This window comes from Arachis hypogaea, chromosome 20 (assembly GCF_003086295.3).
Source record: "Arachis hypogaea cultivar Tifrunner chromosome 20, arahy.Tifrunner.gnm2.J5K5, whole genome shotgun sequence".
Classification (NCBI taxonomy): domain Eukaryota; kingdom Viridiplantae; phylum Streptophyta; class Magnoliopsida; order Fabales; family Fabaceae; genus Arachis; species Arachis hypogaea.
The window spans coordinates 134,078,609-134,093,257 of NC_092055.1; the positions used below are offsets into that span (position 1 = coordinate 134,078,609).

A 14,649-nucleotide genomic window follows, 5' to 3' on the forward strand; every position below is an offset into this window, starting at 1 on the left:
TGAAAACACAAATTGAATCTATTAAATGCACAAAAATATGAGTATTTAGTATTTCAAGAGAGAGAAAAAATAGAACAAAAATGGGCCACTTAGGTTTTGATTACCTTCCATAATGCTTCAATAGTGTTACAGTATTTTTTATTTGAACCTAGCGTCAAGAGTTTCTCTGAGTTTTCGCAGAGGTTTTGAAAGATTTGATAGAGGAGTGGTTTAAAGTTTCCATCTTGAAGTCATGATGAGTTTAAAAACCGTTTTTCATATAAAAGAGTGCGGCATGCGAAACGTTTGATCTTTGCGTTACTTAAGTTAGCGTTTGTTTTGAGGTACTGAGACAGAGACTGAGAGACTGAGATTCGGTATCATGTTTGTTGGTTCAGAGATTGGTACTAAAATTTCTGTCTCTGTCTCCAAAATTTCAGTATTTCAGTACCTCCAAAACATAGGGACACAGGGGACTAAAAATTTTAGAGATAGAGACTGAAACTTTAATAACATTTTATATCTAAAATACCCTCATTAATTAATTAATTCTAATTTTACCCTTTGTGCAAATTAAATTAGAGTTTCATTCTTGTTTCAATTTCTGTCTCCCATTTTGCACCAAACAGAATACTGAGATTTATTTCAATCTCTGTCTCTTAGTCTCCGTCTCTCAATCTCAGTCTTTACGTCTCTGTCTTTCCACCAAACGCTACCTAAGAGTTGGCGCGTGTTACACACTCTCATTAGTAAAACTAGTTTTTGTTGGGACTAAACCAACTTAATTAAATTTTATTACCTAAAAGGTTTGGATGTGTGGCATAACTGGATTTGATAATTAACAATGTCCAAAAATAATCAATACACTTAGCAATTTATTTTTACTTATATATTAAAATTTTTTTTGGTGACACTTATATATTAAAATTAATTATATTATTGTGCATAATTACTTATTAATTTTAAAAAATCCCTGAAAAAAGTCACCAAAAATTACGTTATATTAGATGTACCTTATGGAAACATGTTATTGAAAGAATGTTTTTACATTCTTAAGTATTTAATACCAAAAATTTTATATCGAATACATTTTATTAAGATAAAATTGTCAAAAAATTGAATATGTTTTTTTCGAACCACATGTCACATTAATCATACTTCTTTGTGTCGGATGTTGCTTTATATTCAAGTCCTTCAAGTTCTTCAGGTAAATAGTAAAATTACTCACTGCACTAAATCCAAATAACCTTATTCAAAGAAGCTGTTAGGTCCTGACCAAAAAAAAAAAAAAAAGAAGCTGTTAGGTTTGATCTCTTAAAGAATTTATTATTAAAACTCAATTCAAGGAATGATGGACTTGGACAAAATGTGAGAGGAGGTTTTGATTTCGATGGTAGCAAATATTATTTGGAAAATTTGGAAATCTACAAATGAATTTGTTTATACAAGCGCACAATTTTTTATCCACAAAACACAATCATCAAATCAAACATACTTTAAAAAGGTAGCTGAGGTTTTAGTTCAAAGAGCAAATCATATGCCTCTTAATATGCTGCACTCGGGTTCAAAACTTAGCGAAGACCAAGTAATAGATAGGAATCCTAAAGTATTAAGTGTGTGAGTGTATAATGTGAATGAATTTGAAATATAATGTCTAGAATTAGGAGCTTTCTAATCTATTTGACAAAAATAAATAAATAAAAAACATGCTTTAAAGATAAGGAATAAACAATCCAAACAATTCAATATCAAGATCAAAATTAAAGAAGAGAGGCATATACCGTTTGGAGGCCTCCAAATGCTGAATATGGTGTGTGTGAAGATTAAGTACAAAATTTTAATTTAAAAAAACCTAAATTACATGATTTTAAGATTATCTAACTCAGAGTCCTTAATTATTTAAGGAAAAGTCTAAGGGCCAGCAACTTTATTAAATTTTGGCCAGCATGTAACCAGCAAAGAAAAGTGAGCCATTCGATGAAATCTCACATCAATCTCACACCATTAAAATCATCATTGATGGCTATTTGATGGTTATAAATCACAAAAGTTGCTGTCCTCCTAGCACCCCTCATTATTTAAATTTCTTCTTTATCAAAAGGCAACATTTGTACTATATAGTCATTTTATTTAAAAATGTTTCAAGCAATTCAAATGAAGTCTCAGAAATAAAAAGCACTTCACCAAGTTTATGTATTCTAAGATGAAGATTTGCGGCATTTCACCAAGTGTTTAAGAGACGGTAAGAGAAATGAATCTATACATAGAGACAAATTGAAACGTACAAATAATTTCTGAGGAAGACAAATGATGTATGTTGTTGCTAAGAGACGTATAGAAATGAACGATTACTACAATACACTTGTACTATTATATAAACCATATACTTTTAGAAGGAAATATTTTTTTAAGTGTCAAATACTTTATCTGGCTATGAGTTATAGCTTAAATGACATAGTCTCTCCATACTCACCTACGAAGTTGCGGGTTCGAGTCTCCCCATTTTGATAAAAAAAAAAAAAAAGTGTCAAATACTTTATCTTCTTTCAATATAAAACTAAGAAATTTTCTGAGAAATATCTTTTTTTATTTATTTAGAGTTTATATAAAAATGTATTCATTTTTTAAAGCACATATTAAGATCAATCACTCGTCAAAATACTTTCTAAAAAATGTTAGCTTCCTAACATTTAGGGTGAAAAAAGGAAGAATTGGCTAGTATTAATTCAAAGATAAGACAAAAAAAGAGAGAAAAAAATATTGGCTACCTAAAATTCTTTACTTAAAAGTTAGAGGAAGATTAGTGATGCAAGGGAAAAAAAATTAGAAAAAGAAAGAGAAAAACCCAAAATAACCCCTCACAATTACCTCGAAAGACAACGAGGTCCTTGACAAAAAAAAATTTTTAATTCGCACCTGACAATTATCTCGAAAGGACAACGAGGCCCCTGTGTCAAAAAAAAAATCAATGTTGTTTGTTTTGGCACAGGGGCTAATCAGTCCAAAAAAAAATATCAGGGACCGTATTGGGTGTTTTTATTTTTTTGGGAGCCTCGTTGTCTTTTCGAGATAATTGTCTGGGCAGGGCCGGATGGGGTATTCACTCAAAAAGATAAGTTATACAATCATATATAGCTGGCCAGTGCAGGCACTTGCATCACCAAGAAAGGAATGCAGTTTATAAATATCAAGTCCAACTGTCCAAGTAAAATTATTCAGTGCACTAAATCCAAATTACCATATCCTAAGAAACAAGAATGGCTTCCCAAACACCACAGCTCCATTTCGTTATGTTCCCATTCATGGCTCAAGGCCACATGATTCCAATGATGGACATAGCAAAGTTATTGCTTCAGCGCACTAATATTATTGTCACGGTAATCACGACCCCCCAAAACGCAGCAAGATTCACATCAACCTTTGCTCGTTTCATCGATTTGGGTTACCAAATTCGACTAATTCAGCTTCAGTTTCCATATCAAGAGGCGGGTTTGCCAGAAGGGTGTGAGAATCTTGACATGCTTCATTCACTTGGCAATGCCACGAGTTTTTTCAATGCAATAAGCCTTCTAAGGGAACCCGTGGAAAGAATCTTTGAAGAGTTGTTGCCGCCATCAAGCTGCATAGTCTCTGATATGAGTCTACCGTACACAATCCACATTGCTAACAAATTCAACGTTCCAAGGATTTCTTTTGTTGGAATGAGTTGCTTCTTTCTCATGTGTAACGATGCTTTGCGCACCAGTAATGTGAAGGAGAGCATAAAGGATGAAACAGAGTACTTTGTTATACCGGGTTTACCTGATGAAATTGAAGTCACCAAAGCACAGGTACCAGGACCAGCGGACGAGAACTGGAACAAGTTTTACCAAGAGGTATATGCGGCCGAAGCAGACACTTATGGAATACTCATGAATTCCTTCCAAGAATTGGAGCCTGAGTATCAAAGAATGTACAAGAAGGTTAGAAAGGATAAAGTGTGGTGCATCGGTCCGGTGTCACTAAGCAACAAGGATCAGTTGGACAAGGCTCAAAGAGGCAACAAGGTTTCAACTGAAGGGTGGATGCACCAAAAATGGCTTGATTCTCAAAAGCCTAAGAGTGTAATTTATGTATGCCTTGGAAGTTTATGTAATCTAACTGCAACTCAGTTGATTGAGATTGGTTTAGCCTTAGAAGAATCAAAGAGACCTTTCATTTGGGTCATAAGGGAAGGGAGTCAATTAAAAAGGCTAGAAAAGTGGATTAAGGAAGATGGGTTTGAAGAAAGAATCAAAGATCAGAGCCTTATAATTCGAGGTTGGGCTCCTCAGCTACTAATACTATCACATCCTTCAATTGGAGGGTTCTTGACACACTGTGGCTGGAACTCTAACTTAGAAGCTATATGCGCCGGTGTGCCAATGCTGACGTGGCCGTTATTTGCAGACCAGTTTCTGAATGAAAAACTAGTTGTCAAAGTACTAAAAATTGGAGTGATGGTTGGTGTGAGAAGTCCTATGGTGTGGGGGAAGGAAGAGGAGATTGGTGTATTAGTTAAGAAAGAAGATATTAAAATAGGACTAGAACAGTTAATGGATGAGAATAATGGTGAATGTGAAGAGAGAAGGGAAAGGGTAAGAAAGTTAGCGAAAATGGCTAAAATATCTGTAGCAGAAGGTGGATCTTCTCATAGTAACTTGACTATGTTTATCCAAGATATTTTGCATAAAAGCATGGGAGGTATATGATAATCTAATTGTCAAAAACTAATGGCACAAAATCATGATTATTTTGTTCCATAGTACTATTATATGGAGTAAAAATCAATATGGAGGCTCCAATAAGAATTTTATGTTTTTTGTAAAGCATGTCATCAATTAGTATTGGTATTAGCAAATTTATGTAAGAAAAAAATTTCCCTCCATTATATTAAGTGTTTTTTTTTTCATTTTTTTTTTTGCTGTAAATTATGTGTCATTTTCTATTTTCAAAAAGTCATTAATTAAATTTTTACCTATTATGCCTTTTATTATTAAATAAAAGAAGAAAGTTAGAAGATTATTGAATTAACTAAGAGAGAAAATAGTAGTAAGAATATTTTTATTTTTTTATGGCTTATATTTTTAATAAAATTTAATAATTATGTTAATACTTGTACAAATAATCCTATGTACATGTTTTATTAATAAAAAATACTACATGCATATTAAAAATTAACTAATAAATTAATTATTATGTATTTATATATATTTATATATTGATTCACATAGTTTTTTTCAACTAAATAATCAGCTACTAAAATAATCAAACTTATCATAATAGAATAAAGAAATTTTTAATAGACCAATGGGTTTAACTAATATGCACATGTTAAGATTATTATTAATAGAATTAATAAATAAACAAAAAATGCATTGAAAATGTAAACTTCATATTTTTACTACACAAATTTTCTTACTTGGTAATATTAATATGTATGTTTAGGACACATATTAGCTAAATCCTAAACCAATAATCAAACATATTTACAGAATATTTTTGATAAAATGCCAAATAGATATTTCTATATGTTGATTAGTGATAGCATGATTGTTTATTAATGGAATAATCAATCATCAAAATAATCAAAATTTTCTTTACCAAATAATCAAATTTTCTAACAATAGAATAATCAAACTTTTTATTAACAACTAAAAAACATGAGTTATTGCTGTATTTTTGTATTTTTATTATATTTTGATAATAGATGTGAATTTGATTTTTAAATATATTATTTATAAAATTTGATTATAAATGTAACTATGATGTCATTCATTTTTCTATGCAAATGGTTGATTAGTCATGTACTCATGTTCATAAGATGATTGTTTGAATATATAAAATTTTATTTGCACACAAAAAACAGTCATTATATATTTTTGTATAATATATATACTGTTAAATTTATTTTTAATGTATATTTTGTATATCAATATATATTTTATATATGTGGTTGATTTGATGGTTGATATGTATATCAAATGTTTGTTGAATATAAGTAGATGAGTAATGGCTAAAACTAGATGAACATAGAGTTCTTTATTCTTTTTTTTTTTAGAAAAAAAAATAAGGGTTGAGTTTAATCTTTATCCGTGGCTAATGTAAGAGAGTTTTTAGGGGTTTTTTTTTGTGTATGTATATGATTGGAATCTAAGAATTCAGTTGTTTATAAATATGTTTTCATGTTTATGTTATAACTTAAAAATAATATATGTGTAATGATAATTAATGCAGGATTAGTTAAGATAGTAAACTTTTTAGTCTCATAATCAAAGATATTTAGTTCAAATCTTAGGAGAAAAAATGAATAAAAGATTAAAATTTAAAGGGGCCAAACTAATATTTTTCTTTTCTTAGTAGAAACAATGGAATAATCAAAATCAGGTCACAAAAATCCCAGCAAATAAGACCACGAAGCATTTACTCTAATTTAACTTAACAATGGTAGTATCAAAACCATTAATATGATCCCAGAATAAGTACAAAATTTTGATTAAAAAACCCAAAATTACATGATGTTAAGATTATCTAACTAGGAGTCCTTAATTATTCACATTTCTTCTTTATCAAAATGCAATTCAAATGGACATTCAGTAACAAAAAACATTTCACCAAGTTAATATATTCTAAGATGAAGAAAATCTGTATGACTTTATGCTTAGCGACATTTCACCAAGTGGTTAAGAGACGGACAGAGAAATGAGATATACATAGAAACATTGAAACGTACAAATAATTTCTGAGGAAGACACATGATGTATATAGGTTGTGTGCTAACAGACGAAAGAAGCGCCAAAATACTTAAAAATCAGTGGTAGATTAGTGATGTGAGACACAAAAAAATAAATAAAATAAAATAGAATAAAAATTTATACAATGATATATAACTGGCTGATGTAGACACTGATATCACCAAGAAAGGAATGCAGTTTATAAATATCTTCCAAGTGAAATTATTCAGTGGACTAAATCATATCCAGAGAAACAATAATGGCTTCCCAAACACCTCAGCTCCACTTCGTTATCTTCCCATTCATGGCACAAGGCCACATGATTCCCATAATGGACTTAGCAAAGTTATTGCTTCAGCGCAATAATGTTATTGTCACGGTAGTCACAACCCCGCAAAATGCAGCAAGATTCACATCAACCTTTGCTCGTTTAATCAATTCCGGTTACCAAATTCGACTAATTCAGCTTCAGTTTCCATATAAAGAGGCAGGTTTGCCAGAAGGGTGTGAGAATCTTGACATGCTTCATTCACTAGGCAATGCCTTGAGTTTATTCACTGCACTAAGTGTTCTAAGGGAGCCTGTGGAAAAACTCTTTGAAGAGTTGTCGCCCCCACCAAGTTGCATAGTCTCCGATATATGTCTCCCATACACAATCCACATTGCTAAGAAATTCAATGTTCCAAGGATTTCTTTTTCCGGAGTGAGTTGCTACTATCTCGTCTGTAACGATGCTTTGCGCATCAGTAATGTGACGGAGAGCATAAAGGATGAATCAGAGTACTTCATTATACCGAGTCTACCAGACGAGATTGAAGTCACCAAAGCGCAGGCACTAAGTCTAGCGGATGAGAACTGGAACAAGTTTTATCAAGAGATATACGCGGCCGAAGCAGACACTTATGGAATAATCATGAATTCCTTCCAAGAGTTGGAGCCTGAGTATGCAAGCATATACAAGAAGCATAGAAAGGATAAAGTGTGGTGCGTTGGTCCGGTGTCATTAAGCAACAAAGATCAATTGGACAAGGCTCAAAGAGGCAACATGGTTTCAACTGAAGAGTGGATGCACCAAAAATGGCTTGATTCTCAAAAGCCTAAGAGTGTAATTTATGTATGTCTTGGAAGTTTATGTAATCTAACTGCAACTCAGTTGATTCAGATTGGTTTAGCCTTAGAAGAATCAAAAAGACCTTTTATTTGGGTCATAAGAAAAGGAAGTCAATCAGAAGTGCTAGAAAAGTGGATTAAGGAAGATGGGTTTGAAGAAAGAATCAAAGATCAGAGCCTTATAATTCGAGGTTGGGCTCCTCAACTGCTAATACTATCACATCCTTCAATCGGAGGGTTCTTGACACATTGTGGCTGGAACTCTAACTTAGAAGCTATATGTGCTGGTGTGCCAATGCTGACATGGCCCTTATTTGCCGACCAGTTTCTGAATGAAAAACTAGTTGTCAAAGTACTAAAAGTTGGAGTGATGATTGGTGCGAAAAGTCCTATGGAGTGGGGGAAAGAAGAGGAGGTTGGTGAACTGGTTAGGAAAGAAGATATTAAAATAGGAATAGAAAAGTTAATGGATGGGAATAATGGTGAATGTGAAGAGAGAAGAGAAAGGGTAAGAAAGTTAGCGGAAATGGCTAAAATATCTGTAGCAGAAGGTGGATCTTCTCATAGTAACTTGACTATGTTTATCCAAGATATTTTGCATAAAAGCTTGGGGGCCGTATATGATAATCTAGTTGACAAAAACTAATGGCACAATATCTGTTTGCATATGTATGATTATTCTGTTCCATAGTGCTATTAATATGGAATAAATATCAATATGGAGGCTCCCAACAAGGAACTTATGTTTATTTGGAAAGCATGCCATAAATTAGTACCGTATTAGGAAATCTTTGTAAGAAAAAAATTAATAAATAATCCTGTATGCCCAATTTGTAATTATGAGCCTGAAACTATTAAACATTGTCTATTAAGATGTCAATGTACATATCTCCTAGTGAGCAGAATGTTTGATCTCTAAACAATTGGTTATTAAAACTTAATTCAACGGATGAGGGACTTGGGCAGATTTCGCTGGCAGCAAATGTTATTTGGGAAATTTGGAAATCTAGAAATGAATCTGTTTAAAACAGTTTCTAATCCACAGAACAAAATCATCAAAGCAAACATACTTTAAAGAGAAGGAATAAAACAACCCAAGCAATTCGAGATCAAGATCAAAATCAAAGAAAAGAGGGATTTACCGTTTGGAGGCCTCCGCCGCAGATTGTTTGAAGTTGGTGTTTGGGCGGCTAGAATGACAAATTCAGTTGCCCAATTGCATCTGAAACAGTGCCTTCCATTGACTTGAGGTCGAGCATGGTTAAGGGAGAAGATAAATTGCTTCATTGCTTGCATGCTTTCATTTGTGTGAGTGGAAATATGCTTTCTTTTTCTCTCCTCCTCTAGTGTTTGTTATTTTCTTTCAATTGAGACCTCTCTTATAAGTTATAACCCCCAAACTCAATTTCAGCCATTTGACTCTCAAAAAAGAGTAATTATGATTTAAATATTAATATTTTAGATTTTTCTCAAGATAAAAAGAGAGTCCAAAAAAATTCAATATATTGTACTTTATATATATATATATAATAGATGTGAATTTAATTTTTAAATATATTATTTATAATAAAAACTTTGATTATAAATATATCTATAATGTCATTCTTTATTCCTATGCAAATGGTTGATTAGTCATGTCTATATAGATGATTGATTGAATATATGTAGATGATCAATAATTAAAACTAGATGAACATAAAAGTTGTTTGTTTCTCTTTTTAAATTAAAAAAAATAAAGGGTATTTTTTTATTAACAACGGGATTTAAAACAAAAAAAAAAACTAAAAGACAATAATTCTTAAAAATGAGATGTTAATAAAATTAGTATAAAGACGAAAAAAATACAAAAAAATAAATTAAAGAACACATGACAACTAAAAGATAACTATGATCATAATTAGTCATTCTATTTGCACAAGAGTTTACTTCTCGGAACTGATGTTGTATTCTCCAGTTGATTAGTCTGCTGCAATTCTTCCTAAGTGTCAAAATAAGAGCTCGAAAAAAATGCAAATCAATATTATCATGAAGAACAAGCCTTACTGCAGCAACTGAGTCCACCTCCACAACCACATGATTATATCCCAAGTTTACAGTATGGTCCACATCCATTAAAATTCTCCAGAATTTTGTCGAAGTAACCGAGGTAAAAGCTAAGTTTGCACTAAAACCAACTAAAAACCTTCCATCCATGTCTCTAATAATCTTTCTGCAAGCTGTTTTTTCATTATGTAGAACTAAACCGTCTCTATTTAGTTTAACAAAAGGAGATTCTGGGGGTGCCATTAAATCTGTCTCTCAACATAATTGTCAACTATCTTCTTAACTCGACTTACTTCAGCCTGAGCATGCTAAAAGTCCTTTGCTAGATAGACAGCAAGGGGAGCAACATTCTCTTTGTAACGACCCAACTTCTAGCACGTCATGACCAATGCTAGTCGTCAGGCGCTACTACACAGCTTTTCCTAGAGACTCTAGACCTTATATTAAATATATACATATGAGCATGTAGCGCTAGTCGAGATCGCGTGTCAAATATATAGATATAACGAAATAGATAATAGTTAAATAGATAATATATACATGATGCATAGAAAATGCAGAAAACGTAGTAATATCATACATATATGCCCGAAAGCTCATTTAGTACATCATAATTCACACCGGGTTACGTCGTTGCTTATTCATGAAAATATTTACAGACTCCATATTTATACTAACAGGCCTCGACATATAAGAGTCACCCTAGTCTGGGACCCGTTCTAACTTGTTTTTATAGATATTTACAAAAGCACCTAACCCTCTAAAAGTCTATACAGAGCGAGGGCAAAGACTACTACTACGACTATTATAACTACTGCTGATCACCGATCTTTGGGCTAAAGAAATACGGAAGTGTTGTGTGGAAGTAAAAGAAGTCGCTTTGACCCTCCAATAATGCTACTACTGCTCACTAGTCCTAAGGCTGGAACCTCAAAGAAGACCTCGCTGGTTTGGATCTGCGGAACGAGAAAGTAAGGGGTGAGAACCTAAGGTTCCCAGTAGGGTACTACACAGGAATCCTAGGGGGTTTCGCAGCCTAAGTCTAAGACTTCATGCAATTTGATCAGTAAGTCACATAAACAAGTACAAGCACAAGTATATAGAAGAATAATAAACAAGCACAAAATACAAGAAGTAGGGATAAAACACAATCACAGGTACAAGTAAGCAATCACAAACATAGAGAATGCAGCAATCAAGTATGATGCATGCCTGCTCCTATGCAGGCCATGAGCTCATGCATCGGTTGGCTACCTGCAGCCCGACGTTACCCGTCCCAAGTCCAGATATGGCTACTCCACTGGGTCGGTCGCGCACTGGTGCCCCAAATACAATCGCAGCACTAATAAAGAATTACTCAAAAATACAAGGCGCTCCCAGTGACTAACAGTCTATATGGCGGGCGTCCTCACTTTCATATAGTCTCTGGTCAGGCGGGATGGAAGTCCGCTCTGCCAGGTACTTCCTAGCACCTTGGGGTTTACAGTTTCTTCTTCTGCAGCATATCTCAACAGAATTTGTTTCTAAGGGACTTCTCCTCCCTTCTTTTGTAAAAACTTGTGCCCGACTCTTTCTTAAAATATCTCAGCCTTGTCACAATTTATCATTTTGCCCATTTTATTTAACTTTTCTTTTTATCTTTTTTTAGACTTTTAGTGACGCTTTCACCCCTGATATTATTTTACCATTGTATCTTCATATTTTTCCTAATATACCTTTTCTATTTGATTAAGTTAATTATTTATTTTTAATTTGACTTTATGCCTGAAATTATTAATATGCCCCTAAGTACTCTAATTTTACCGTTTAACCTGATTTATCGTCAAAATGTTACTGCGTTAATCCTAATATTTTTTTATGACTAATTATCCATTATAATTTTGGTAATGCCAATTCTACTCTTAAGGACCTAAAAGATCATTTTATCCTTTATTAATTTATTTACTTATTCTAATTACTGCTTTTTACCGCTTCACTTCTAATTTTTACTAAAGCTTTTATTTCGGTCCGAAACTTTATTGTAATTATAATTATGACCCAATTAATTTATAAAATTACTATTTTACCCCTAATGACACTAAATTCATAATTTTACTTATTTTTCATTTAAATTACATCTTTAACCCTCTTTTTACCCAAAAATGACTATAACACCCTTTTTACCTTTCTACCTTTATTCTATAGGATTAAAACTATTTTTCTAACTACTTTTTAACTCTTTTCTATCATAATTTTTGTGCTCTTAGTGACTATAAATTCCAGAGGTGCAGTTTTTATATTTTTCTTCACTTTTGTGACGTTTAAAGCTTGAAACTTAAACCCCAAGTGTTTTCATATTTCTGGCTGCTTTCACACAAAATTCAGAGGCAATATAACAGTATATTACACATATTTAGCAATCCAAAATAGTGGTAACATCATAAACTTTTTAGAAATTCAAAATAAGCACAAATTCACCACAAAGTGGCTCATATAAGCACCGAAAACAAGCACAACCATACTCTAACTAATCCTAATCCTTACCTCTTATGTAATTCAGTTATTAAACCTTTCACACACTAGAAAACGTGCACACAAGGGCAGAAGCACAGCTGGTGATGGTGCAGTTTCGTTTTTGGCCGAAAGTGTCGCAAAGTCGAAATTCAACCACTTTGAGCTCGAATCTCTCTAACTCCTTAGGCATGCTCCATGGGTGTTTCAAGAGGAGTTCTCTATATATGGAGGAGAGTAAGAATTCATCATGGCTACTATTTTAAAAAAAAAAAAGGAAAGGAGAAAGAACAAAAGTTTACCTAACGCAAGAATTAGCGAAAACGGGCAAGAGTTTATGCTTGTATGGTTTGAGTCCTTGAATAACACATCAAGAACAATGGAAGAAGAGATGAAATATGGTCTAGAACACAGAGAATAGTTGCAAGAATTTTATCTCTTTCTCTCTCAAGAATTCGGTCAAAAGAGTGTAAAAATGTGTAAAGTATTTTATGAATTTTGTGGCCAATGCTTCCTTAAATAAAAAAAAATCAAAGTCTTGATGAATTTATGATGGTAAAAGTGGCTGAAATTTCGTGGTCAAGGACTGAGCTTCAATGAATAAGGGGCATGAAAACGAGGAAGCTTGGTCAGCGCTTGCATGTCGAGATTATCCACAGTTAACTGCAGTTAGTTACTCGAGGTTAAAAACACAGCAGAGAGGAGTGAAAGATTGAGATAGTCTCAGTCCAGAGGTTGAGAAGGAGAGACAAGTTTCTTGGGTGACAAGTAAGAAGATTTGGAGTCTCTAGGAGTCGTTTGCGGAATACTAGTCAAAAATTCGGTTTGGAGTAAATTTTATCGTGTGGTAAAATAATTAATGGCTAAGATTTATTCTTAAAGGAGTAAATCATGAATGGATGGCTAATATAAATCTTGAGACACATTTAGTTGGGTAGGAATTATTTTGACCATTGATTCCGAAGTTTTCGGTTACAAGAGTTTTTCTCGGCGCACGCAAAACCGTCATTAAAAGTGAATTTCCGACTCAAAAAGTCTCTATTGAGGAAAATAAACCAATAGTAAGCTAATATTTATTGTTTACTAGTCAAACTTGACTTAGGGGGCTTAATTACCCTCATAAAGTCAATTTTGACCTTATTAATGGCCTTTTTCTATTTAATTTTTTCATTTTTTTGCCTTTTTTTTTATTTTACTTTTTTTCTTTAACCATTGGGTCAGCCTCACTATTTCTTATTGAGCCGTGGTTTGGGATTTTGTGAAATAAATTTTTAAATAGCCAGAAAAGTCTGTTTACCGAAAATCGGGTTTTTACACTCTTCCAATGGTGGAGCTTAGTTCAGACAAGGGGGCCATGGCCCCCCAAACTTTTTATAAAAAACTTAGTAGTACTTTTTCAAAAGATAAAAAATAGTTTAATTGACTTAAATACTTTACTATGACCTAAAATATCTAATAAGTTCAATAAACAACACTCTCTCTATCTTTAAGTTCAAATATAAAAAATTAGATATTTTTATTTATTTAATTTAATATTATTTTATATTTTACTATTTATATAATTTAATTTTTTATATGATAAAAAATAATAGAATATTCAATAAGTATTAATATTATTGTATTTGTATAAATTGATAAAAAAAAATTCAATAATTATAAATTTTAATATTTGTCCTTCTAACTTCTTTACATATTTTACAAGATATATATTTAAATTTTTATATAAAATAATAATGAAAAATCAAAGAATTGATACATTTTTTAAGAGGAAGGCTAATATTTAAGAAGGAGAACATATAACTTTTACAATATCAACACCTGTAGATAGTTCTTCTACTTTAATGAATAACGAAAAAAGTGAGATATAACCTTCAAAAGTTCAAAAAGTTACATCTGATGACTTTAACCTTAACTTTTTGGAACGAGATCTTGAAAAACGGCTTTAAATTTGGCAATATCACCCAAACCAGAGAGATGAGATTAGACGAGCTTATCTTAAATGGAGTCCATATCAAAAATATTTTGACAATTATTTTCTATCTGCCCCCCCCCCCAAAATTTTGCTTCAAGTTTCGCCACTGCACTCTTCCTCAATGATATTATCAACATCAAAAACAAATTTATTCTGTTGATACCATAAGGAATTCATCGTAGTAACAAAAAAGAAGGGGCCAAGATTGTCCTTGGTAGGGAGATTTGGTAGATAAATTCTCTAGCAACCAAGCCAAAAGAGGAGAGTTAAAGAAGTTACCCGCAACCAAACTATTATCAATGC

The 14,649-nt window shown here is 32.5% G+C and overlaps 2 protein-coding genes and 1 long non-coding RNA gene across 3 annotated transcripts; 2 read left to right on the forward strand and 1 right to left on the reverse strand.

The window, feature by feature from the left end:
- Positions 1 to 959: 959 nt before the first annotated feature.
- LOC140182558 (uncharacterized) lies at positions 960 to 9,239 on the reverse strand. Its single transcript, XR_011878374.1, has 2 exons — positions 8,984 to 9,239; positions 960 to 1,250 (listed from the first exon to the last, which is right to left on the reverse strand). It is a non-coding gene; the product is annotated as an uncharacterized lncRNA (long non-coding RNA).
- Positions 2,093 to 4,927, forward strand: LOC112784315 (UDP-glycosyltransferase 73C6-like). Its single transcript, XM_025827466.3, has one exon. It carries the CDS (start codon positions 3,237 to 3,239, stop codon positions 4,707 to 4,709), a length of 1,473 nt encoding a protein of 490 aa, XP_025683251.1. The 5' UTR covers positions 2,093 to 3,236; the 3' UTR covers positions 4,710 to 4,927.
- LOC112784314 (UDP-glycosyltransferase 73C6-like) lies at positions 6,553 to 8,681 on the forward strand. The gene has a single exon (XM_025827465.3). The coding sequence runs from the start codon at positions 6,991 to 6,993 to the stop codon at positions 8,485 to 8,487; it is 1,497 nt and encodes a 498-aa protein (XP_025683250.1). The 5' UTR covers positions 6,553 to 6,990; the 3' UTR covers positions 8,488 to 8,681.
- Positions 9,240 to 14,649: the final 5,410 nt, after the last annotated feature.